The sequence below is a fragment of the Hemicordylus capensis genome, chromosome 3 (genome assembly GCF_027244095.1).
Source record: "Hemicordylus capensis ecotype Gifberg chromosome 3, rHemCap1.1.pri, whole genome shotgun sequence".
Taxonomy (NCBI): domain Eukaryota; kingdom Metazoa; phylum Chordata; class Lepidosauria; order Squamata; family Cordylidae; genus Hemicordylus; species Hemicordylus capensis.
In genome coordinates, this window is record NC_069659.1 from 246570852 (window position 1) to 246596232 (window position 25381).

Genomic DNA, 25381 nt, shown 5'->3' on the forward strand with positions numbered 1-25381 from the left:
ATACCCAACCCACGTAGGCGGTCGAGAAGGATATCATGATCGATAGTGTCAAAAGCCGCTGAGAGATCTAAAAGGACCAAGAGAGGGACACTACCCTCGTCAAAGTCCCAAAGAAGGTCATCTACTGGAGCGACTAATGCTGTCTCTGTGCTATGCCGAGGCCTGAAATTCAACTGATAAGAATTAAGATAACTAGTTTCTTCCAAGATCTTCTCAAGCTGGGTACATACAACTAACACCTTCGCTGAAAAAGGGAGGTTGGAGATCGGTCCATAGTTGTCAAGGACCTCAGGGTCCAGGGAGGGTTTCTTCAAGTGAGGGCGAACTATCGCCTCTTTAAGGACTTCTGGCACGAAACCCTCTCGTAGCAAGGAGTTAACCAACTCCCGTAGCCAAGAATTAACATTCCCATCGGCTGTTCTAACCAGCCAGGAGAGACAAGAGTCCAAGCTTGTTGTCAGTAACTGAAATGACCCATCTGCTTCTTGGTCTAGAGAGATAGCTTGTGCATGTATTTTGCTTTGGTACTCCTTTTTATTGGTACTAGTGGTGCTGAGGGGGGGGGAAAGACATTTTTTGTTGTTGCAAGAGCTCGGTGCTCTTGCACAAATTCACTAAGGGAGTGGGGAAGGAGGGGAGGGAAAGCCATCACATCACCTGCCTCCTCCTCTCCCCTCAAAGCCTCAGCACAGGAGGAAGTGGTGTAAAATCCAGCTGCTAACTCTAACCGGCCTCAAAATGTTAGAGTTTGCCATAGGATTTTGCACCACTTTGTCCCATGCAGTCTGGAAAGCACCCCGGAGAGCTGGTATGCACAGGCTGCTGCATAGGGAAGGGAAGATTGCTGAAAATCACTCCTCTCTCCTTATGCAACTGGAAAAGTCCTAGCACATCAGCAGAGGGCTAGTCTGCTGTTGCCAATGATCCTAACAATGATAACAAACTTTATAGCAACATTATTAAAGCAATAAAGCACAGTGCAAACAATCTCAGAAGATAAAATACCAACCAGCTAGGTCAAAGGCCTTCTGGAACGATCAAGACTCCAAATAGCACCTGAACAAGGAGCCAAGCAGAGAGGTGTCCCAATGCCTCTCCAGCACCTGAAGCAATGCAGTGAGCCACTACCTTCTGGCCTTCCACCCCATCTTCCCAGCAGCACACAATGTGTTCCACTATTCCACCCTACCCTACCTCTTTTCCTCTCTCTGGTGGCATGCAGAGCATGTTACTCTTCCCACCACTCTCCCTTCACCTTCCCACCAGCCTGGCTCTTCCTTTCCCCACCTTGGCAAGCCTTCCCTTCTCCCCTTTTCCTTCCTTCCCATCCTGGTGAGTGGTTTGCAGTGCACCAGCTACCACCACTGTCCTCCTCCTCCTCCTTGCCCCTGCCCTCCTCCTTTGAAAAGCCACAGCAGGGGAAGGAAAGAAATGTGTGGATGAGAGGAGCAGAAGTGAGAGCAGAGGAGGAGAATGACAAGCAGCAGAAGGACAAGGTCAGTGGCTGGTGCTCCACTACTGGATTTGTGGGAGGTGGCCAGCAGGAAGAGGTGGCTGGAGGCAGTGGGTGGGCAAAGATGACTGGTGAGTAATCTGCTGCCTGCACCAATCCACCACCCGAGGCAGTCACCTCACCCAGCCTCATTGGTGAGTTGGACATGCCAAGCAGCTCTCTTGGGAAGGGAGCAGTGATCCCTCTAAGGAGTCCACTCAGTTAATTTTAGATCCCACTCAGGTAGAATCAGGAACGCCCCATTCTGAATACACGTGTTCACACACTGCTTTAATACTGCTGCCCAGAACAAAATTCATTTGGCACACAGATGAGAACAATTAGAGGAAACATTGGAAGGGAGTTCCCTATCCTTGGATGTTGCTGCAGACAATCCCCTCCCATGCATCCTAGCCAACCTTACCTCCAATATGGGTGGGCTGATGCACTGAGGCCAGAATTATTCAAAAGGGACTGCATTGACTTTATAAGTGACAACATTACCTCTGTAACATTTGCAGCCTGAAGTTTTACATGTTTATTCAGAAGAAAGCCTCGCCAAAAGGATTTATTCCCAAGTAAGTAGGCAGAAGGGTGCAGCCATGTAGCCTGTGCATGGTTACTCAGAAATAAAATTCATTGAGCCCTTTCTCACTGATCGCTTGAGGGAGAGCGTGGAGGAAGGCTGCCAGCACTTACCTCCCCACAGATGATCACTCTGTCTTTGCTGGGCAGGCAGACTGCCTGCCCAGACGATTGCCAGCTGCACTCAGCAGTGTGGAGGGTTGGGGGCTGGGAAGTGTTGCCCCATCCCCCGGAACTTCCATAATGAGTTTGTGCGGTGCATTAAGGGGACCCTCCCAATGCCAACTAGGAGCCCCGCAGTTTCCCAGCCCTGGCTGCAAGCAGCCGGGGCTGGCAAATGATCAAAACAACAGGGCTAAGAGAGCACTAGCGATCTTAGCTTCATTTAAAAGGGTAGCCTCTTTGCAGGGTTTGCCACACTGCCACCAAGAGCCTCACGGCTCCAACCGGTTCTTACGGTCAGCAAAGACCGGGCTTGGCTTTTCCTTGGCTTTCCTTAGGCTGATCGCAGGAACAGTCTCATTGTTTTGTATGGACCTATCTGAGAATACCTGGAAGTAAGCCTCATTGAACACATTTGAGAGAAACTATGTACAAGGTACACACGCAAGCACAATTTGTCTGTCTGTCTAGTTTTATGCCAAGATGGTATTTTAGAAAGGTTCCCCCCCCCCCCCCGTTATATCAGGATGGTCACCTTAAATTCAATTTTCTTCCTTTAAAAAAAATAATGGGTATATAAGCAATTATTGAAAGCAAAACTAAAGAGCCTTCAGCAGCAGGTCCTCCAATGTAGTCTCCAGAAGTGACTGGGAGCTTCACATGGACAGTTCCCCATTTCCATGGGGCCAACGCAGAAGATCTTCCTGTTGATTTAGACCCAAAGGAATCTACATATAGAGTTTGCAATCCATATACATTTCATAGCTAGAAAAGTATATTTATATAAATATAACCACAGGTATAACATAACATTTGTACTCTAATATTTAATTGGGCCTCCATGCCCTCAGGAAATAGTTGGATTAGAGCAAAAGTGCACACAAATAAAAACCAATTACTTATATGTAACACTATTTGGAATATGAAAGAAAATGTAAACATTTTATTTGGCAGTTATTTTCAAACAGGTGAATAACACAAAATTACATCTTATTGTTTCTTTCCCTTCTTGCTGAAAACCGATGAAGTTTCACCACATATTTACATAGTGATTGAAGAAAAAGGCCCAGTTAACTACATTTGTCTTTCTTTTAAAAAAATACAATGCCCAACAGCACTAGACTTGACATTTACAGATGAAGATACTGTGGTACTTTATTCTAGCAATCTTTGTTAAAGGCATTCGCAGACTGGAAGTAAGAGAATCATCATCATGCATTTAGTTCATTAGGTCCATTTTATCGCAGGAGAAAGTCTCATAACAGATTCCACACTGTGAGTGTGTGTGCGTGTCATGCGCTTCGGTCAACTATGATATGTTTATAAATCACTGTATTCCCTTTAAAACTGGAAGCAAAGAGAAAATCTTGTTTATCAACATAGATATGTGTAAAAGATCTTGGTGCTTGTATGTTTAATTCTTGAAACTTCACAAACTTGGATTTTCCTGCCTCCCAGTAATAAACTTGAGTAAAAGAATAATCACTTCCAAGAATAGCATATTGGTAGTTCATTATCTGAAGAGGTTGGAATACCATTGACCCTCTTGATGGCATACTTTGTAAATCCAGAAATTTTGAACCTTCCCATTTCATGACTTTGGAGTCACCAATGAATCTTGTTAGACAAACATAAATATTCTCTTTTACGGTGAAATGCTTTACAGAATAAACATCTTCCATATCAGGGATATCAATAGGCTCCATGAACTTGCTGGTTCCTTTGTTCCACGGATATATGACAGGGTGCTGAGAACTACTTGACAGGACCAAGTGAGGCTTGCCGGCAATTTCAAGGTATTCCACATCAGTATCTCTGTACCACTCATGTAAAGACTGATCAGAATAAAATCCATTTCCATTCCATTTGTAAACGGTGGTAATGCCAGCTTTTGAACTGTCGGCAATGGCAAAGTACCAATCTTTTGCAATTGTGAACGTTTCAATGTCATTGGGCTTGCGGATTTTGAGAATTTCAATATCCTGGATTTTTATAAATTTATTTGCATGAATGTCTCTTTTGTATATATGGGAGCCACCGAAGAGTTGGGCCACAATAATGTATAGGAGATTCTCGAGAATGACAGGCTTGCACACAACCACTGAAGTCCCTGCATAAAGAAAGATAAAAGAGGACATCAGGAGCTGGCTTTTTGATCAGGTAGCATAATGTTCGTAGGGATTATTAAAGATTCATACCTGTGATGTTGTCAAAATTCCTAAAAGTCCCTTCCACATGGTCCCATTGAAGAAAGATGCATTTTCCAGTAAAAGGCTGGGCAATCACTACATATTCATCATTCATGTATGAGAAAGTGTCGATTGATAGAGACTGATATGGCAGCTTTCGAAATACAACAAATTCTGGAAAAGTGCATAATGAAAGATGACATACATTCCTTTTTATGTAGAGTATTCATTCATTTTTTCTTTCTTTCTTTCATTTAAGTACATGTAATGACCGTGTATTCTTCCCCAGTTCCCTTTGCTTCCGTTTCCCTCCCATTCCTGTGTTGTCTTCCTTCTATCAGTTTTAGATTATGAGCCCACTGGGGCAGGCACCTGTCGTCTTCTTCTTGTAAAGGGCCATGTACAGAGATGGTGCTATATGAAAAGTAAGTATGTGCAAGAATAAGGCATTCAAACAAACAAATGTACGCATGCAAAAAAGGAAGTTCTGCTTTACATTATTTGATGCAGTAACTGTCCAGACACAGACAATCTGAAATGGCTACCTGCAGCAATTACAGCAATGTGGTTTTTTGAGCCCTAATTTAAAAGTCAACAATTGGTGGTGGTGGTGGTGGTGGGTGAATCTTGACTAATAAGCACCACTGAAACCAGTGACATGTTGCAGCATGCCAGCAGCAGAACACTCTGTGCCGGGGTTGCTGCGGGCTTGTAAGGCAGCATTGACGCTGTTCAGAATGAGTGGTTGCTCAAGCAGTGCAGTTATCCTATTGCGGCAAATGGGAATAACTGCAGCAATGGTGCCTTATGAATCTACAGCAACCCTGTCTCATACAAGTCTGGATCCAACCCATTATTTTAAAGCTCAGTCATTCAAAGTACAGGTGAAACTCGGAAAATTAGAATAGCGTGCAAAAGTCCATTAATTTCAGTAATGCAAATTAAAAGGTGAAACTGATATATGAGACAGATGCATTACATGCAAAGCGAGATAAGTCAAGCCTTAATTTGTTATAATCGTGATGATCATGGCGTACAGCTCATGAAAACCCCAAATCCACAATCCCAGAAAATTAGAATATTACATGGAACCAAGAAGACAAGGATTGCAGAATAGAACAATATCGGACCTCTGAAAAGTATACAGTGTACTGTGCTTGATTGGCCAGCAAACTCGCCTGACCTGACCCCATAGAGAATCTATGGGGCATTGCCGAGAGAAGGATGAGAGACATGAGACCAAACAATGCAGAAGAGCTGAAGGCCGCTAATGAAGCATCCTGGTCTTCCATAACACCTCATCAGTGCCACAGGCTGATAGCATCCATGCCACGCCGCATTGAGGCAGTAATTGCTGCAAAAGGGGCCCAAACCAAGTACTGAATACATATGCATGCTTATACTTTTCAGAGGTCCGATATTGTTCTATTCTACAATCCTTGTCTTCTTGGTTCCATGTAATATTCTAATTTTCTGGGATTGTGGATTTGGGGTTTTCATGAGCTGTACGCCATGATCATCACAATTATAACAAATTAAGGCTTGACTTATCTCGCTTTGCATGTAATGCGTCTGTCTCATATATCTGTATGTGGATTCAATGTATGCATTTAATATAGTCCCGTATTGGTGCAATTTATGTAAATAGCATTCCAGTTAAGCTGAACTTCCATCTATTTATTTTCATGCCACTGTATCTAATAGTTGAGGGTGATGTACAAAAAGAGGACCATTAATCTTATTTTTAAAAACCCTAAATATACTACAACAACAAAACTGAGACAAGAAAATAAGGAATCCCCATATCCTTGGCAATTAAATCAAGACTCAACAACTATAAAAAGCTAATTTGATTGCCAAACTTGGCACCAGTGGGAGCTTTTTGTCCCAGGACAGCAGCTGTAGGGGATCCCAGCCTGGATTGGGAACATGGTGGAGGCAAAGAGTAAATGCCCCCCTCCTGCCACAGCATGGTCCCAATCTGGCTATTTAGCAAGGAAAAGTTACACACATCACAGCCAATGACAGAGTCAATGTAATGAGTAGTTTGGCTCGACGAGTACTTTTTACAGACAGCTTGCAGAACTGTGGTTGAAAACATGCCACTAATGTTAATGGAACGAAGGCATTTAGGAGACAAATTTAGGAACAAGGAAGGCATTTAGGAGACTTACTCGTGATAATGCAATCAAATACATTGGGAGAGAGGCTGTTGATCTTACGCTTCTTATACTCTGGTGGACTTTCACAATAAATGTCTTCTACTGTGGCATTTGTTCTGCTTATCCATTCCACTAACCATTTCAACTTGCAGTCACAGTTGAATATATTTCCTCTTAGGTCTCTGGCGGGGGGGAAATGAGATTATTTATTTAGTACAAGTCTTTTGAAATTGTTAATTACCTGTTCCTCATTCCTGGGAAATTAAGTTTTAGATATTGTTGGCATCTGTTTTTTGCAACAATAGGAACAGCCAAAATTAAGCACAATTCCGCTCTATTAAGTTCAGTTGGAAAACTGCATGTGTATACTATGCTTAACTCTCCCATTAATGAACTTTGCCCATTCCCCCCCCCCCAGTTCTTTAAGCTGTGCCTGTATTTTGCAATATAGCTTGTATGCTGCATGCAAAGATATGTTCCTGGCTACCACACTGAAAATGCTTCCTTCCCTAATACATAGTTGGTCCATAGGTATGAGGTGGAAACTGCCATTTGACTCTGTTCCATTGCATGTGTTGCTTTGCCTGTGCTGAATTGTTGAACACTGTTATGAGTAAAACTTCATATCAAATAGTCTGCTTGTTTTTGGAGATAATTCTTAAGGTGACTTGGACTGCATCTGTCAAAAATTTAAGCTTTTTGTCTGTTGCAGAAGTACAAAAACAGTTTTAATTCTGCTGAGAGTAAGAGAATGAAACTCAAGCACCGAGATAGATTGACAGTGAACAAAGGGAGCCACCTTATACCAAGTCAAGAATTGGTCCATCTAGCTCAGTATGGTCTACAGCAGGAGTAGGCAACCCTTGCCTTATAAGCAAAGAGGCAACTTTTTAAAGTGGTGATTCTCTTTATTGAGCAGCAATAAAGAGAGCAACTGGCTTTATCCATCCCCAGGGTGCGTTCCAGACTAGACCCTACAATGGGGTCAGGACATATCTCGGAAGTGTGCTTCCACACTTCCTGCATCGTGGCAACGCAATCCCTACGGGGACAGCAGGGTGCCGTTCACATTTCCAATGCCTTGTTGCGAATTCAGTAGCTGCGATGTAGAGCAAGGGCATCTGGCGTGAAAAAGTTGCTGTTTTGGGGAGTTGTTAGTTGCTGCAAGACTGTTCCCCGTGCTGCTTACATTCAGAATGAGACTTGCCCAGAGGCATTTTGCTGCTTTCCCAGCGCTAGTCTGGAAAGCGCCCAGCACAGCATCTCTCCAGTGGCTGTTGCTGGGGTCTGCCTTTCCTTTCCTTTCCTTTCCTTTCCTTTCCTTTCCTTTCCTTTCCATATTATGAGGCCTTTGGGGTTAATAACCATTTTATTTATTTATATCTATGTAAACCTCTTTGGGAACTTTGGTTGAAAAGTGGTATACAAATATTAATCATAAATATTCATTGTTGCATTTTCGTTTGGCACTCCAGCTGTTGTTGAACTACAACCCCCATCATCGAATACATTGTGGCTGGGGATGATGGGAGCTGTAGTTCAACAACAGCTGGCGTGCCCAAGGTTGCCTACCCCTGGTCTACTACAGTGACACTGGCAGTGGCTTCTCTGGGATTTTGGTCAGCAGTCTTTCCCAGCCCTACATGGAGATGCCAGGGGCTGAACTAGGGACTCTCTTCATGCAAAATGTGCATTTTTGCACTGAGCTACAGCCTCGTCCCTTAACTGGGTTACTGAATGCTTCGTGGATAGTAGGGCCTGCTGCACTGACAGCAATGTTGCTTCTCAGCCTCTTTTTTTCTGTACATGGGCACAAATAAAACCCTACAATAAAACCATAATGCCATTTTTTTCCTGAAGGAAATGGATCCTGCAAAGACAGGTCTGAATTTCTCACTCCACACTACTTGAAAAAAGAGAAACCAAATATCCTACATGCATGCATTTTATTCTATGCATGCATAGATTTAGACAAAATGAATGAGTCATGCTGTGATGATTTTCAGATTTATCGTTACAAATCCATAAGCTTTAACTAGCCCTAGGTGGAACACATTCCCATTGTGTACAGTGCCCAGAACTGAAAAAGGGAACTTGGGCATGCAAGAGAGAATCATGCATTCGGCTGTAGCTTTGCTTACCATTTTTCAGAAGCAGCTCCCAGTGCTGAAGAGAGAAACTAGTACTACAGTATTTAAGAACGGCATGTCTGATATCTGGTGGGAACTGCTTTAGCAAAAACAGCAAGTGAAGCACAGCTATGCTTTCAGTTCTTTCTAACATGTGCATGTCCCTTTGGGAAGAAGTCGCTCGGTGGCAGAGCACATGCTTTGGGTTCAGTTCCTGGTATCTTCCGTAGGTCTAGGTCTGAAACCTCGGAGAGATGCTACCTGTCAGTATAGGCAATAGTGACCTAAATGGACTAAAGGTCTGACTCTGTAAGTAGCTTCTTGGATTTCTTTCTGTGATTCCACTTCCTGGGTTAGTTTAGAACAATGTTTCGTTTTCTAAGCACCCAGTTTACCAGTTTGGCAATGATAATACCCACTGCTGTTTACTTCATTTCTATTTTGATATTTTAAAAAAACAATTAAATGTTGGTAGGCTGGAACAAGACTAGGACAAAACCAAACCATAGCCTCTGAAGTTCTTGTTATATTTTAAAAAAGCGATATGCTCTAAGGAGAGTCACTAGCAGTAGATGCTTCAATGCAAACTGACAAGATAGTTGACAAGAATGCTTTTAATGGTCAAGAAGTCTCATCTGTCACATCACAGCCACAAAATGAGCAGCCAGACCTTTGTAATAATTTATCTTTGTAATAATTACTGCCAAGCTACTAATTCTGGTCTTTCGAATCACATTGTTAAAATTAAGAAGCTTTCTTACACATTGGTTAAAGAATCCAAGCCTTTGAATATGTCTTTGGGGAGTGTTTGGAGATTGTTGTTAGCAAGACTCCTGCAAAATAAGATGTTTTATTGTTAGCATTAGACAATCCTTTCAGTCTGTCAATGAAACATTTTCACAGCAAATAGTTGTGGTGAGCATTGCAATGAGTTGTTAAAGATTATGCTGCAGGACACCTTACTTGCTACATGATAATGTACTCAGCCTTCTGTTACAATATTACATTAACACTTCTATGGCAGTCTTGTGCTTCCAGAACTCCAGTAAGGGTGTAGAAAATGTGGAGATTTCTGGCATCTTGCCAGTATTTTAAGACACTCGTGTGTGACTAGACATGCTGCGGGACCTTTTCCTTTTCTTTTTGTTAAGAATTTCAAAACTGAAAAGTCACATCTTGTATATAAATAAATACCCACACAGAGGCATAACTAGGGAAAACGGTGCCCGGGGCAAGCACTGAAATGGCGCCCCCCCACCACGCCCCCCCTTAGGTTTTTCCTCACAAGCGCCCGCCGCCAAGCCAGGCCACTGACTGGCCGCCAGCGGCAGCAAAGCAATGGGGGGGGGGCGCGCAGGCGGCGCGGAAGGGACCGCTCATGGGGAAGGGGGCACCGACGCGCTCCCTTGACTGCTGCAGCACTGCTGCACTGAGCAGGAAACATTTGTATTAACAAAAAATAAAAAAAAAAGATTTAAAAAAATTGGTCATGGCGGCGCCCCCCATGTGACCAGAAAAGATGGTGCCCGGGGCACGTGCCCCCCCTGCCCCCCTATAGTTACGCCTCTGTACCCACAACAGTAATTCCCCCCACCCCGTGGTGTTAAATATATCAAAGCTCCTCCAATTAAACAAAATCAATTTCTAGTGTAAATGAATATATTCAATTGTATACGTTGATATACATTGTATACTTGATTGTATTCAATAATATTAAATGCCTCTTTGCTATGCAAGGTATCGATTTTTAAAAAATTAAATGGCTGCTTGAGTAATTTAGCTATCTAAAGGTTTGTCCGAATGCAAGTAATGTGTGTGGTCTATCTGAATCTAAAATACTCATCTGCCATAATTTCATAGAATACTTTAATAGGCATCATGATGATGAATCTATGATGTACCACATAATTATAAGGTCTGCTTTCCCTCATTGGAAAGAAAATTCCACTTCTAGTGAGCATGATAGATAGGGATAGATGAAGGCATATTTCTGGGATAAGACTGCTCCTGCTTTTTATTTTTCTTGTCTGAAATTTCCATTGTCTGCATAATTAGTTTTACACATTGTTGTATGTTATGATTATGTCCAGAAGAAATAGCATGAAGTATGCCAATGAAAATGACATACACTCTTCCTTTGGGACAGATTTCTGGCATGGTTACATGTAGAAAAGGTAACCTAGTTTAAGCGGGGGCAGTGAGAATAAGTAACATTGTGTAAATAAATATGATTTCCAATAACGGTATAAATTGTCATAATTTTATATTAAGAGATCAGTCAAATTCCATGTTTCTTTCTTCAGATTCTTTGGAAAGAGAATGAGATCCAAGTGTCATGATCTTCACACATTCAAGATCTGCAGAAATCTATTGTGTCTGTGGTTTTCGTATTAGCAGTGACATATTGGTGAAGTTTTAAAAGCTGAGCTGCTGAAATGAAAACTGGCTAACAAATATGGGTATTAATCTGCTATTCTATTGAGAATTATTCACTTTTTAAAAATAACAACTAATAAGACATACTAAGTAATTGCTACTTCAGTTTGATTATTAAAAATATATCATGCACAAAAAAGTAATGCTTTTATCGTACTGGCTGAGCTATGAAGAGCTATTCTAAGTATGCCCAAGTGCTTGGGCATACACAATGGGATTTACAAATATTTGTTCCTTTGAATGCTAAAACTTCCATGCCACATCACAAATTGCTTCTGAAACATCCTTAAGTTTAAAAATGGTTTGTCAGGTAGCTGCTGTGCAAGATATATAAGCCCCAGATCCCCTCGGATACACAGAACTACTTGCATTGTTCTTGGGATCCAAGCCACTAATACTGATGTTACTCATGGAATGTTTAAATTATGAAGTGCAGCATCAGACAATTGTCTGCTTAACTGCATAATCAGTTGCAACATAGATAATCAGCTAAAAAGTCTTTAGCAGTTCACAGCTTCAAAACAAAAGCAACATTGCATACTTATGTAAATATGCCAGACAATAAAGAGGATCACTTTTACTTACAGATGGATCAAAGATTTCAATCCTCGGAAAGAAGTGTTTGAAAGCGATTTGATGTTGTTATTCTCTATAAACCTGAAAGAGGTCAAAAGTGCAATTTGGTCAAACCTCTCAGATACCCAGCATGCTCAAGAATTCTTGGACTATAATTTTTCCCACTCACAAATATTCTAGATGAGGAAGGCCCATAAAAGCATCACCACTAATGACATCAAATGTATTTGCTGTAAATAATCTGTATAAAGAAGTACAAAACAAAGAATAATTAAATGGTGACATACTCTTTAGAACAAATCTAACATTACTTCTGCTCCATTGTAACACACAGAGATGAAGAATTTTTATATATACAAAGGGTATATTTCATGTACTGCTTAAACACTGCCCAAAGAAAAAAATGTTATGCAAAGCAAAGTTCCGATTCAGATACTCAGCAAATAAATTGAATTATATCATCAAATTGCTAGGGAGGCAATTTGGTAGTAATTTATAAATATGTGACTATTTAAAAAGCAATGGAGTTCTACAGGGGTTTCCAATGAGTGTCCAATGTGCCCAGCAAAATTTTGGCGAATTAATTTCTCATTAGCTTCAGTATTTGAGCAATCAAAAATATTGTTTAGTAATTATGACCTAGCTCTGATAGTAAAAGTTCTGGCACATAAGTTGGTGAACACTGACATAAAAGGCTCCCATTCCAGAACAAATCTTTAAATAAATAAATAAACAAGAAAACAAGGAGGAAAAGTCAAGATGAGTTAATTAGGGCTACTCTTTTCTAGGATTTGATTTCTCGCTAGCATGGGGTTTGTTTTTGACAGGGCAGTTTGAGTTGTGCCTAGAGAGACGGGGGTGGGGATTAGCTTCAGGTGAGTCACAAAGCTTGTGGGAGGAACCACTTTCCAGAGGTGGCTCAGTTTGGAAGCAGCTCTTGGGAAGACAAGGCTCAGACCAGGGAAACTTTGTGAACAGGAGTTTGCTAACAGATATCAAAGGAGTTTTGCATGGAGTTTAACAAGGAAGTGTGCAGGAAGGCACACAAATGATCCCTCTTTATCACGAAGTAGATACCCATCACAAGGAGAATGTGAGTACTACCACACATTTGTAATATTCTTAGAGGACAGAGCTGAAAACCTTTAATTAGCTGACAACGGTAGCTAAGACCTAGCTTTCAAGTACACGAGCTGTATATATTCTAAGTAGCCAGTAAAACCAGTTATGAAGATAGAATGCCAGCAGGTAGAGGCGCTCTTACCCCCAGACCTTGGGGCCCCGGTTCATGGCCTCCAAGATCCAGGGGGGCCTCCAAAGGACCAGGAGGGCTTCCTGTCACCACCCCGTGCCCACCCCGCTGTTGTCCCATGGCATCGAACTGCAGTGCCAAAAACAATAATTCTAGCTGCCATGTGCGTGGCTGGGTGTGTGTGTGACAAGCAAGAGAGAGACAAGAGAGAGACAAGCAAGCCTCCCCCCCATGGTGGTGGTGGTGGTGGCAGCAGTGGGCAGAGTAGGAGCAGCTGCTGGGCCTGAACAGCCCAGTGGCCCTCAGGAATTGTGAGGCGCTCCTGTGCGACTGCGCAGTTTCAACAGAGTGTTGCAAGCCCCTGACATCAGGGCTTGCAACACTCTATTCCAACTCTGTTCCAACTGTGCAAGCACTCTGGAGCATCAGGCCCAGTGGCCACTCCTGCTCCACCTCCACCACAGGGTGGAGGAAGCCTACTCGGTGCACCCCCTGCCCAGCCGCACACATGCTGAACTGTCAGGCCCAGCAGTCACTCCCACTCTGCCCACCACGACCACGGGGTTGGGGGAGACCTGCTCAGCTCACACACACCCCACACCCCACAACCATGCACATGGCAGCTAGAATTATTGAAGTTTTTGGCACCATGGTTTGGCACAGTGTTGCGGTGGCAGCATGCTTCATGGGAGGCCTTCAAAAAAAAATGCAGGTTTCCATTAAAAAAAACTTTTAAAAACCTTTAACTTTTTTTAAACTCATGGTGAGGGTGCATGCGGCGGTGGGGCTCCGAAGCTCTTCAGGTCCAGGCACCAAAATTATCTAGGTGCACCTCTAGGTGCACACTAGGGATGTGCACGGAACTACGTGTGATGTGTGCAGCGGGCGTGCGCATGCCACAATGGGCGCATGTGTGCTAGCAACTTCCTCTTTTTCCGGGCAACAACGGGGCCAGGGGCGGCAGGGAGGAACGTTGCCGCCCCTAAAACTTTGCTCCGGAGTGGAGCGCCAGAGGGGGGAAAGCGGCGGGAGGGGTAAGTACTACCCTCTGCCCTTAAAACTAGACACCCCTTGGACCACCGGCCCGGCCCAATTCTGAACCGGTTCGGAGGCCTCTAACATGGCCTCCGGACCAGTTCGTGCACATCCCTAGTGCACACTCTATTGCACAGAGTGTTTCATGTATGACTATCTGCCTGAGGGGAAGAAGTCGTGGGTATGCGCTCAGTGCAAAGAGCTCCTGGCTCTTAGGGAACAGGTTTTTCCCCTCAAAGCCAAGGTGGCTGACTTGAAGAAGCTCAGGGAGGCAAAAAGGTATGTAGATTAGACCCTCAGGGATGTGATAGAGGCATCCCACTCCCAGGCTGACAGTTCTTCTGCTGTCACAGAGAATGAAGGTCTCAGGGAAGGAGGACATCAGTCTGAGAAAGGGGCGAATGCTCCCTTAGAAGGGACCCCTTCCTTGTACACATATCCATTTACACAGGATATTCTTCTGGGGGTTGGGGGCCTCCTAGTAGAGGATGATTCAGTCATTAGGGGCACAGAGAGATGGGTTTGTGACCCATGTGTAGACCGCACTGTGACTTGCCTGCCTGGTGCAAAGGTTGTGGATGTCACACAGAATCTAGATAGGCTGATAAGCTGTGCTGAGAAGGAGTCAATTGTCATGGAGCACGCCAGCAACAACAATACTGGCAAAGTAGTCAGGAGCTCCTGGAAACCAAATTTTGGCTGCTAGGTAGCATGTTGAAGTCCAGGACCTCCAGAAGTCCAGGACCTCCAGGTAGTGTACTTTGAAGTGCTACCTGTTCCACATGCAGGGCCAATGAGATAGGCATAGCTGAGGGGTTTCAATGTGTGGATGAGATGGTTGTGCTGGTAGGAGAGGTTTAGATTTGTTAGGCACTGAGATATATTTTGGTGCAAGCAAAGCTTTTACAAAAGGGACGGGCTACACTTGAACCAAAATGGAATCAAACTACTGATGCTTAAAATCAAAAAATGTTGCACAGTTTTTAAAATGACATCTGGGGATTGCCAACAGGAACTGGCCGGTATCTGGTTTGGCAAGCAAAATCCCCCAAGGTACAAGGGTGCAAACTTTTCAGATAAACCAGAAGGGAATGGAGTAGAACTAGGAGCAGAACAAACAGAAACACATGATAGCTGGTCAAAAAGGTCAAATGATGGTAAGGGAGATAGCACATGCCAACACCAGGTAAGAGACTCCATGTATAGGTGTTTATATACCAATGTCAGAATCTTCCAAGCCAAGATGGGTGGGCTGGAGTGCTTCATTGCTAATGAAAACATAGATAGTAGGCACACTGGAAACTCGGTGGAACAGTGAGAACCAGTGAGACACTTATTCTTGGATACAAATTCTACAGAAAAGACAGGGAGGAGTGGATTAGGGGTAGAGTAGCACTGCATATGAAAGAAGGGATAGAATTCAACAAGCTAGAAAATCTAGGATTGGAGTCCTCCACAGAATCATCATCATCATTATTATTATTTACATTTATATCCCGCTCTTCTTCCAAGGAGCCCAGAGCGGTGTACTACATACTTAGGTTTCTCCTCACAACAACCCTGTGAAGTAGGTTAGGCTGAGAGAGAAGAGACTGGCCCAGAGTCACCCAGCACATATCATGGCTGAATGGGGATTTGAACTCGGGTCTCCCTGGTCCGAGTCCAGCACTCTAACCACTACACCACAGGAATGACAATACAAGGACTGAAAGGAAACATATTACTAGGGACATGCTATCACCCTCCAGATCAAATGAGAGTGACCTGGAGTTGGAGAAGCAAATCAGAGAGGTGCCAAAGAGAGACAGATCTGTATGATGCGTGACTTCAATTACTCTCACATAGACTGGGCAAATTCACATGTGGGTATTGACAGAGAGGCCAAGTTTCTAGATATGCTAAATGATGGTGACTTAGAACAGTTGGTCACAGAACCAGCCAGAGAGAAGGTGACCTTGGACGTTATCCTGCGTGGTGCCCAGGACCTGTTGTGAGATGTCAGAGTTGTAGAACCATTGGAGAACAGTATAGGGCTGTGTACAAACAGTTCGATGTCGAACTGGTTTTCACTGAACTGGGGCAGTTTGGTGGTTCTATTGCAAACTGAACTGGGTCGGTTCTGAACTGGTGGGACACAGTTCAGTTTGAATTTGATCTGAATTCAAACCGAACCACGTTTTTGGTTTCATGCACACCCCTAGAACAATGACCATAGCGTTATCCAATTCAGCTTATATGCAAGTGGAGTTGCCAAGGAAGTACAACACAGATGTGCTGGATTTTAGAAGAGGAAACCTCTCAAAAATGAGGGGACTGATAAAAAGAAAGCTGAAAGGGAAGGTCAGGTGGGACAAATCACTCCAGAAAGCATGGAGCCTATTTAAAATCACAATCATAGAAGCTCAGTTGAAATGTATACCAAGAAGGAGGAAAGGTACTATGAAGAAGGAGGAAAGTTACCACCAAATACAGGAGGATGACAGCATAGCTAACAAGTAGAGTTGGGAAGCTATAAAAAGGAAGACGACTTCCTTCAGAAAATGGAAGTCTGCCCAAATGAAGAGAACAGAAAGGAACATTAGGGATGTGCACCAGGGGTGTAACAAGGCTGGAGTGGGCCCAGAGACAAAATTTGAAGATGGGCCCCTCGCTGATACACACACACACACACACACACACACACACACACACACACACTTCACAGTATAGTCATGTGACTTGCCTCTGGAGGGCCCCTCGAGGCTTGGGGACCCCCAGGCAGCCGCTTCCCCTTGCCTAATAGTAGTTACGCCCCTGATGTGCACGGAACCATGGAGGCGCAGTCCGGCACTGGGGGGCGTGTAGCTTTAAGTGCGGGTGGGGGGTAGTACTTACCCCTCCTGCCGCTTTCCCCCCTCCGGCGCTCAACCTTTTGGCAGAGTTTTGGGGGCAGCAGCATTCCTCCCTGCCGCCCCTGCCCCCGTCGCTGCCTGGCAAAAGCAGAAATTGGTTGCACGCATGTGCCCGTCGCGGCGCGCGCACCTATCGCCACCATGTGCGCGCACCCCGCACACATCACATGTTGTGTCGCACGCAACGTGTGACATGTGCAGCGTGCCGCAGCAGTGACAGGCACACACGCACCACGATAGGTGCATGCGTGCAACTGACTTCCTCTTTTGCAGGGCAACGACGGGGGCGGGGGTGGCAGGGAGGAACGCTGCTGCCCCCAAAACTCTGCCAAAACGTTGAGCGCCGGTGGGGGAAAAACAGCAGGAGGGGTAAGTACTACCCCCCGCCCTTAAAGCTACATGCCCCCCCCCCGCCGGACCGCCAGACCGGCCCCAATCCAGACCGGTTCAGAGGCCTATAACATGGCCCCAGACGGGTCCGGTGCACATCCCTAAGGAACATAAACTCTGGCAAAGGCAATGCAAGGAGACAATAAGGGCTACAAAAAGAGTCTGAAGAGCATTTAGCTAGGTCTCAAGGAGAATAATAAAAGCGTCTCTAAATGTATCAGAAGCAGAAAACCTGCCTGGGAGGTGATCGGACCTTTAGATGATGGGAGCATGAATGGGTTTATTATGTAGGATAAGGAAACTGAAGAGAAGCTGAATGAGTTCTCTGCATCTGTCTTCATGGCATGGGATGCTGACAATATACTTGCTCCAGAACTGGGCTTCTCAGGCTTGGAGGCTGAAGAGTTGGGCCAATCTGAGGTGATGAGAGAGGATGTTCTAAACTGTCTTGAAAAACTAATAATTAACAAATCACCAGGGCCAAATGGCACCCACCCAAGAATTCAGAAGGAACTCAAATGTGAAATTGCTGATCTCTTAGCAAAAACATGTAACTGGTCCCTACAATCAGGTTCTGTACCAGAGGGTTAGAAAGTAGCTAATGTAACTCAGATTTCCAAAAAGGGATCCAGCGGGGGATCTAGGAAACTGCAGGCCAGTTAGCTTAACTTCTGTGCCAGGTAAACTGATGGAAAGCATACTTAAGGACAAAATTGGTAAACATATAGTAGAACAGGCCTTGAGTAAACTTAGCAGTCATGGGATGAGGGGACAAGTTTGTTTGTGGATTGGTAACTGATTGAAGGACAGAAATCAAAGGGTAGGAATAAAATGAGAGTTTTCAAAATGCAAGGATATAAGCACTGGAGCCCCCCAGGGATCTATACTGGGATCAGTGCTCTTTAACTTGTTTATAAATGATCTAGAAGTTGGGGTAAGCAGCGAAGTGGCCAAATTTGCAGATTACACTAAAGTATTTAGGATAGTTAAATCTACAACAGATCGTGAGGAGCTCCAGAAGGATCCCTCCAAACTGAGGGAGTGGGCAACAAAATGGCAAATGCAGCTCAGCGTAAGCAAGTATAGAGAGATGCATATTGGAGCAAAAAAACCCCAACTTCACACATACACTGATGGGTCTGAGCTGTCAGTGATTGACCAGGAGATAGATCTTGGAGTAGTAGTGGACAGCTTGTTGAAAGTGTCGACGCAGTGCACAGTAGCTTTGAAAAAAAGGCAAATTCCATGCTAGGGATCATTAGGAAGGGGATTGAAAATAAAAATGCTAATATTATAATGCCCTTGTACAAATCTATGGTGCAGCCACATTTGGAGTACTGCGTGCAGTTCTGGTCATTGTATCTTAAGAAGGACATTGTAGAACTCAAAAAATGTAGAAGAGGGCAATCAAGATGATCAAGGGCCCGGAGCACCTTCCTTATGAGGTAAGGCATCTGGGGCTTTTTAATTTGGAAAAGAGGCGACTTCAGGGAGACAGGTGTATAAAATTATGCATGGAATAGAGTGAGTGGACAAATAGAAATTTGTCTCCCTCTCTCACAACATTAGAACCAGGTGTCATCTCATGTAACGGAAGGCCAGGAAATTTAAGATAAACAAAAGGAAGTACTTCTTCACCCAGCACATATCTATCTATCTATCTATCTATCTATCTATCTATCTATCTATCTATCTATCTATCATATTTTTATACCACCTGATATGAACATCTCTAATTAATATATGGAATTCTCTACCATGGGATATGGTGACGGCTACTAACTTGGATGGCTTTAAAAGTGGCTTAGACAAATTCATGGAGTACAGGTCTACCAATGGCTACTAGTCTGAGGGATATAGGCCACATCCAGCCTAAGAGGATAGATGTCTCTAAATACTTGTTGCAGGGGAACATCAGCAAGAGAGAGGGCATGCCCTCACTTCTTGCCTGTGGGCTTCTCAGAGGCACCTAGTGGGCTACTGTGTAAAACAGGATGCTGGACTAGATAGGCATTGGGCCTGATCCAGCAGTGCTGTTCTTATGTTCTTAATTCCACCTGTGCTCTCAAGACAGAAAGAGCAGACTTCCTCAATCAATTTCACTTAAGAGAGCACATCTGTGCCACATCTGTTTCATCAAATAGAACTGTCTCTTCCATTAAATTGAATGGATGTGGGAGCTTCATATGTGCTTTCAAGCCAAAAGAATCATAAGATCAGCAAAACATTGTTTTAAGTGTTTGTCAGTGGTACTACGATAGACGTACCAATTTTACATGTATCTTCTTGATTATTTTGAACCGTCTTGCTTATTTTGTCTCCTCCTTTTTGTATCTTCTTGATTATTTTTTCTCCTGATAGATGTATTCTGTTCAGAACTATGAAAGGTACATTTTTTCCACTGAAATTTCCTAACCTAGGTTTGCAAAGAAAATAAGCTCTAGAGGAGTTAAATGGGGTTCTGAAAAGAGCTCCTCTGCAAATTATCTCTGCAAGATGAGCCTGGCAAGGGGCTTAATGCAATTCAGTTAAGATGAGGCTTTGTAAACAGAGCATAATTTAAAAAAATCCTTTGTGTACAGTTATACAAATCATTGTTTAAAAGTTGTTATCTGAATGTAAATATTACAACATATTGGCATGTTTATTGGCTTTAATTCTTCCATGGTTCAACGCATGTGCTTGTATGTATACAAATTTCTGGATTAAAAACTGAAGTAGATAACAGGGTTTTGCAATTAATGGAGAGGAATGCTTATCTAGCTTTTTAATCTGTGGGACTATAAATATTCATAGGTCTCTCACAGAGAACACTTTATCTGCTATGATTGGCATCTTCCTAAAAATCCTCTAATGCCCCTTTTCTGCAGCAGGGTTGCAGACAGAGTGAAAGCTTGAGCAACTTGCAGGTTTTTTAAAGTTTAAAATTTTAAATCTTTTTGCGGGGGAGACAAGTTTGTAGGGGAGATCTGAGTTATTATGTTTGAGGGGGAGATCAGTAAAATGTGGGAGGGGAGCGCTCCTCAAATGCTTAGGGGGAATCTGCACCCCTCTTCTGTGGGACTGAAAGTGCAGCTTGACTCTACCCACCGGCCACATAATCAACAGCAGCTGGAGGTTTATCCTGTTTTGTCCCTTCTCTCAATATCTCAGCAAGAATTCTACCAGAAAAGGGAAAGAATCCTGGCCCTAGCTCAAAGACCATTGAAAGCTCAAAGACCATTGAGAGGTGGGATTTTACTCCACTTCAGATACAATTTCATCGTAGCTAACATCAAAATCACTCTCTGTGTGGTGAAGGGAAGGAGATTTTGATGCCAGCAAGTAATCAGTGATCAGCCAACAGCTCATAGAATCTGTGATGCAATTCTTCCTGCTTTGTCAAGGATTGCCAAACAACACTGCCTATTTTGGAGACATTTATAGGATGTCTGAAAACAAGTTATATTTATTTATTTGTTTCTGTTTTCCTATCCTTTTTAAAAACATACACAGTTGTGACTATATAGGTAAGTTGTCCAGAGTCTTCAGTTAGAGAGAGAGAGAGAGAGAGAGAGAGAGAGAGAGAGAGAGAGAGAGAGAGAGAGAGTTGGCTGAATTCTAGATGCTCTATTCTCACAGTGGGTCAAAAAAAACAAAAAAACCAGAAACAGAAATCACAAATAAACAGCATGTGTGTGATTAATTTCCATAATGCATTCTGACTTAGAACTCTTCCAGGAACAATTTCTTCCCCCCACAGACACAGGAAGAGAAGGGGAAAAGATGAAGAGGAGCCCTCAGGGCAGTAGGACTACAGGGTAAGCAAGCATACAAATGCAGGGGGAAATGTCAGGTTTTCAACTCAAGGTATTTCTAAGTCTATATTTTTAGATCTATCGAAGGCTGACTGCCTCACTCAGGTTTTTCACAGCTGAAGGTGCTGGCTGACATCTAGACATCACTGGATGGGTGCAGCAGTGTTGAGTTCCAGCACTGCATAGCTGAAGCAGGGGCCTGCAAAGCCCCACTCTGGACATGGGAGCTTACTTATTGATGCTGATCACTGATTCTGTGTTGAGCGTATGGTAGGAGAAGTGTCATTATGTCTACCAATTCAGCTTGATTATAACCATGGCTCACGTGCTTTGGGTCATCTGGAGCTCTTTGTTTTTCAGGCCCCATTCTGTGATGCACCTGTTCTCTAACTGTGATCCATTGTGGTCCAGGTTGTGTGGGCTAATCTGTACAGGGCTGGTGTGCAGATGGTCCAGCCTCAGAATACGAGATTATTCCTGAAAATCTTTTTGAATCCTTCCAACTCTATGGTTTTAAGTGCAGTTTGAGCTCTGTCAGGAGATACAAATTGAATACAACTAAATATGCAGCTTAACTGTAGAGCTTCAATTTATGACAATTTTCTGACACAGCCCTGATGTTTCACAAGCCACTGTCCCTGTCATATCCCCACATGTTACTTGGGAAATAAATTCCACCTTGCAGACTTCAAGTTACACTCATCTTTATAGGGCATCTTCTGACATTCTACTTTTGTTGATACTTATTCCTTAGTCAGAAGTATCAAGCCAATAATAAAAATAATACAATGGAAAGCCATAATTTTAATGTTAAAGGAACCTGTACCTGCTTTCCTTCAACCAACAATGTAAGTTTCCAAAAGATCACAAGCAACCAAAATTCTTCACTGAATAGAAAGAATTCAGAATTCAGAAATAATATTAATCAGAAAATACCACCAGGGTATTTTGGCATTCAGCTTTGGAAATACTGGGTGAGGTATATACTAAACCAGGTATAGTTCTTTTCCTTGTTCTAGCACATCCGTTGTTACTTTAAACATTGGAGCAGAAATCTGTGCTTCTAAGTTTGGAAATTGAGTTCCAAAATTTCAGTATTTAGGAACCACAGAGCATGTGTCTATCAAGGAAACATGGTAAGTTTCTGAAATGGCTGCTGAAATGGGTCACCCTGCATATTTATGCACTATTTGGCAAAGCAGGTGGCATATTATAGCATAACAAGGCACACTCATGATATCCTTTCCCCTTTATGGGCACACAAACCGTGGCATGCAATCATCTCTTTTTCCCGGCACAATGTGAGTTGATTTTGTCCTTTTTGTAATATGCCCTTACTCAGGAAAAGCTTGTGTGGGATAATGTGAGCAGGAACAACATAAAGGTTTCCATGGTAACTATATTTACTCATTTGTCCTGGATTCAAAACCTTACCGTGTGTGCATGCCTTCTTATCTGCTCCCTTGATAGTCGGAGAGAAGAGTGGGAGTCAGAGCATTAACTATTAGGGCATGAGCATTTGAACTGAATGGGTTTTATGTGCCAATGAAATTTAAGTGCTTAATGTTCCAGCAAAATAATACATTGGACCTAGTGATATTGTGTGAGCCAGCGTGGTGTAGTGGTTAGTGCTGGACTAGGACCAGGGAGACCCAAGTTCAAATCCCCATTCAGCCATGAAACTAGCTGGGTGACTCTGGGCCAGTCACTTCTCTCTCAGCCTAACCTACTTCACAAGGTTGTTGTGAGGAGAAACTCAAGTATGTAGTACACCGCTCTGGGCTCATTGGAGGAAGAGCGGGATATAAATGTAAAAATAAATAAATAAATAAATTGTATATGCTTATGCTACAATCGTGTACAAATATCAAATTCCCTTTTTAAAAATCAACTTAAAACATTTTCTTGACAGTGTTTTGAAGAAAATTTGTCATCTTTGTGGCCCATACCTTTCTATGATTCTTTTCCACACAGGAACCAAATGTTCACTGAAGAAATATCTCTGGTTCATAAATGTTTCATAAAACAACTACATAAAACAACTATTTATGTTTCATAAAACAACTACAATTTTCACTGCTTTTACACAGTCTTATCTTAGTAAAGAAGAATGGACAGTCCAACCTTTACCCAAGGAAATATCTATTGGAAACAACCAGCTTCTACCCAAGTGAGTTTTGTCTACCAAATCAACCCATTGAAATGCCAGTCTTGATTCTGAAAGGAGCCAGACTATGTAGCCAACAACTCTGACACTTCAGCATCTGCTAGCACCACATTCTAAGAGTGTAGAAAATTCATTATAATGACCATTATTTTCAGTTCTTTTAGGTACAATTCATGTGATTTAGGAACACAGTATGGGAACATAACATAGCTCCCATAACAAGAATTGGGAATCATAATTTAGCTTAGCCAATTAATATTGCCGAATAAATACACTGATAAACATAATTGTAAAGATAATGACAATGAATAAAGGAGCACATTCAGTTTAAAACAACCCGCTGGGTATGGTACACCTCTAATTACCTGTACTGAAAGCACTAGGTGCATTTTGTTATATAATAGATCTGCTCTATCTATTTCTTATAAAACAAGTATTAAAGCCCATTTTGTAGTGTTTTTAGAAAACGCATGTGTTTCATAACAAATAATGATGATATAAATCCTTCTCACAGAAGTTGCAGAGACGGTGAGAAGACAAAACTCTTTTCTGGGATTTTGGTAAAAGCAGATCTCACAAAGGATCTGGAAGGCAAAGAAAACAGACCTTATGTTAATGAGAGTTCATGGAATAGTCAATTACCACCCTGTACCTCGAAGGACCATTACTTGGTATAGTCATTATAAATTACATTTTCTTTTAAGGAAAATGGATGGTACAAGTTTCACATCACCCAGAAAAAGAGAGTGGTGGTGTGGGGGAAGCTATAATGTAGAGATATATGAGAAGTAATAGGTACATTCAGAGAGACAACATTTAAGCATCCCCCCCCCAGCTGGTTTTGAATGCTGGAGGTATTTACTACTGCAGGCATTATTCCAGCTTGCACTGAAAACATCCACCATGCTTGCTTATTTTAAACATAAATTAAAGAACCAAATGCTTACAGCCCTTACAGTGAGGTAACATCAGGCGGAACGCTGCGTGGAATGGATCTGGCATTTTCACATAAAGCATTATCTTTGGTACAAGTACACCAAGCAGGACATGTTGTCTTTCCTGGTCTGCTCCCTTCAGTCAGCAACAGTACAGATAAAAGGCAGAGGCACGAAGCAATTCTTCTAAAAGGTTTGCTGGCATTTCCCATTCTTTTGATCCACTCTGGTTCCAGCCAGTTGAAATAATAATATCCCAAAACATGAACAGGGTTTTCCCTTTATTCAGCCGCTGAATGTCTTTCTATAACACCAAGCAATTTTCTCTGTCTCTCTTGTCTCCAGCCCTTTTCTGTCTCTTTCCCTCTGAACGTGTTTTTGTAGCTAGAAACCTGCAGCTGATCGGTATGTTTCTTTCTATTCACTCAGGCAACGTACTGCTCCGAGAAGGGACCTGTGAAGTGCTGTAAGACAGGGAAGGGGGGGGGAACCCAACCGGCTGTAGAAGAAAAAGGACTTGCATCACCGCAAAAAAACACAGAGCACAACACTGCCTTGGGTTGCAAAGTGACGCAACTGAGAAAATACACGGCTTTCTCATTTTTTCTTAGGGGAGGCCCTCTTCTTGTTGCCAAAAATAGTACAACATTATGCTTGGCTGGTGGGTGGGTGCGTGGGTGTGAGCTGGAGTGTGCATGTGTCGGGGGAGAGATCACCAGTCATCTTTTGCTGGATCCCTCCATCCTCATTAACCTTTGGGAATTGGGCTTTGCATATGACAAGTGACAGCAGAAGGAGAGAAACATTCTTCATCGGGAAAGGAAAGAGAGTGAAACCATCCAAAGCATCATGGCAAAAATGGTCAGCTTATGTGTGGCCTTTGCTTTCATGGCACACAGACTTATGTCCCTGCAAAACAAACAGGCACACATGGAAACTATTACTGAGAAAGCACACAATTGTCATTTGCAAAGAAAATACTCTTGCTCTCAGACAAAACAGCCAGCTGAGTGTCTTTATCTCTCTTGCGTCTTTGGGTTGCTAATGTACAACAATCAGGCTTCGAAATAAACTATGTGAAATCCAAATTATTGTGGAAACCTGTTTATTTGCTGTGCTGGTTTCTCATCTGTACTAAGAGGTAAAGGAGCAGGGCTTAATCTGTGTAAAGATTCAGCCTCAG

The 25381-nt window shown here is 42.9% G+C and overlaps 1 protein-coding gene across 6 annotated transcripts; it reads right to left on the reverse strand.

Moving 5' to 3' along the window:
- Positions 1 to 3153: 3153 nt before the first annotated feature.
- On the reverse strand, positions 3154 to 24762 carry LGI1 (leucine rich glioma inactivated 1). Of its 6 annotated transcripts, none has more exons than XM_053312221.1 (9): positions 24211 to 24346; positions 23776 to 23847; positions 21422 to 21627; positions 11901 to 11972; positions 11741 to 11812; positions 9481 to 9552; positions 6603 to 6772; positions 4438 to 4602; positions 3154 to 4349 (listed from the first exon to the last, which is right to left on the reverse strand). In XM_053312221.1, the coding sequence occupies exons 3-9, from the start codon at positions 21433 to 21435 to the stop codon at positions 3532 to 3534; spliced, it is 1383 nt and encodes a 460-aa protein (XP_053168196.1). In that variant the 5' UTR covers positions 21436 to 21627; positions 23776 to 23847; positions 24211 to 24346; the 3' UTR covers positions 3154 to 3531. The 6 variants fall into 6 exon arrangements, with proteins under 6 accessions (XP_053168196.1, XP_053168198.1, XP_053168194.1 ...); XM_053312223.1 differs by having other exon boundaries at positions 24220 to 24285; XM_053312219.1 differs by lacking the exon at positions 21422 to 21627 and having other exon boundaries at positions 24220 to 24762.
- Between the last annotated feature and the right edge of the window lie 619 nt (positions 24763 to 25381).

Excerpts from the sequence above, each read along its gene's own strand:
- LGI1 (XM_053312219.1), bottom strand. The coding sequence starts at position 24,410 with ATGGGAAATGCCAGCAAACCTTTTAGAAGAATTGCTTCGTGCCTCTGC. Across the intron at positions 9,553-11,740 it reads TTGAAATCTTTGATCCATCT|GAGTCTTGCTAACAACAATC; the intron begins GTAAGTAAAAGT and ends CTTATTTTGCAG. Across the intron at positions 4,350-4,437 it reads GAATTTTGACAACATCACAG|GGACTTCAGTGGTTGTGTGC; the intron begins GTATGAATCTTT and ends TTCTTTATGCAG.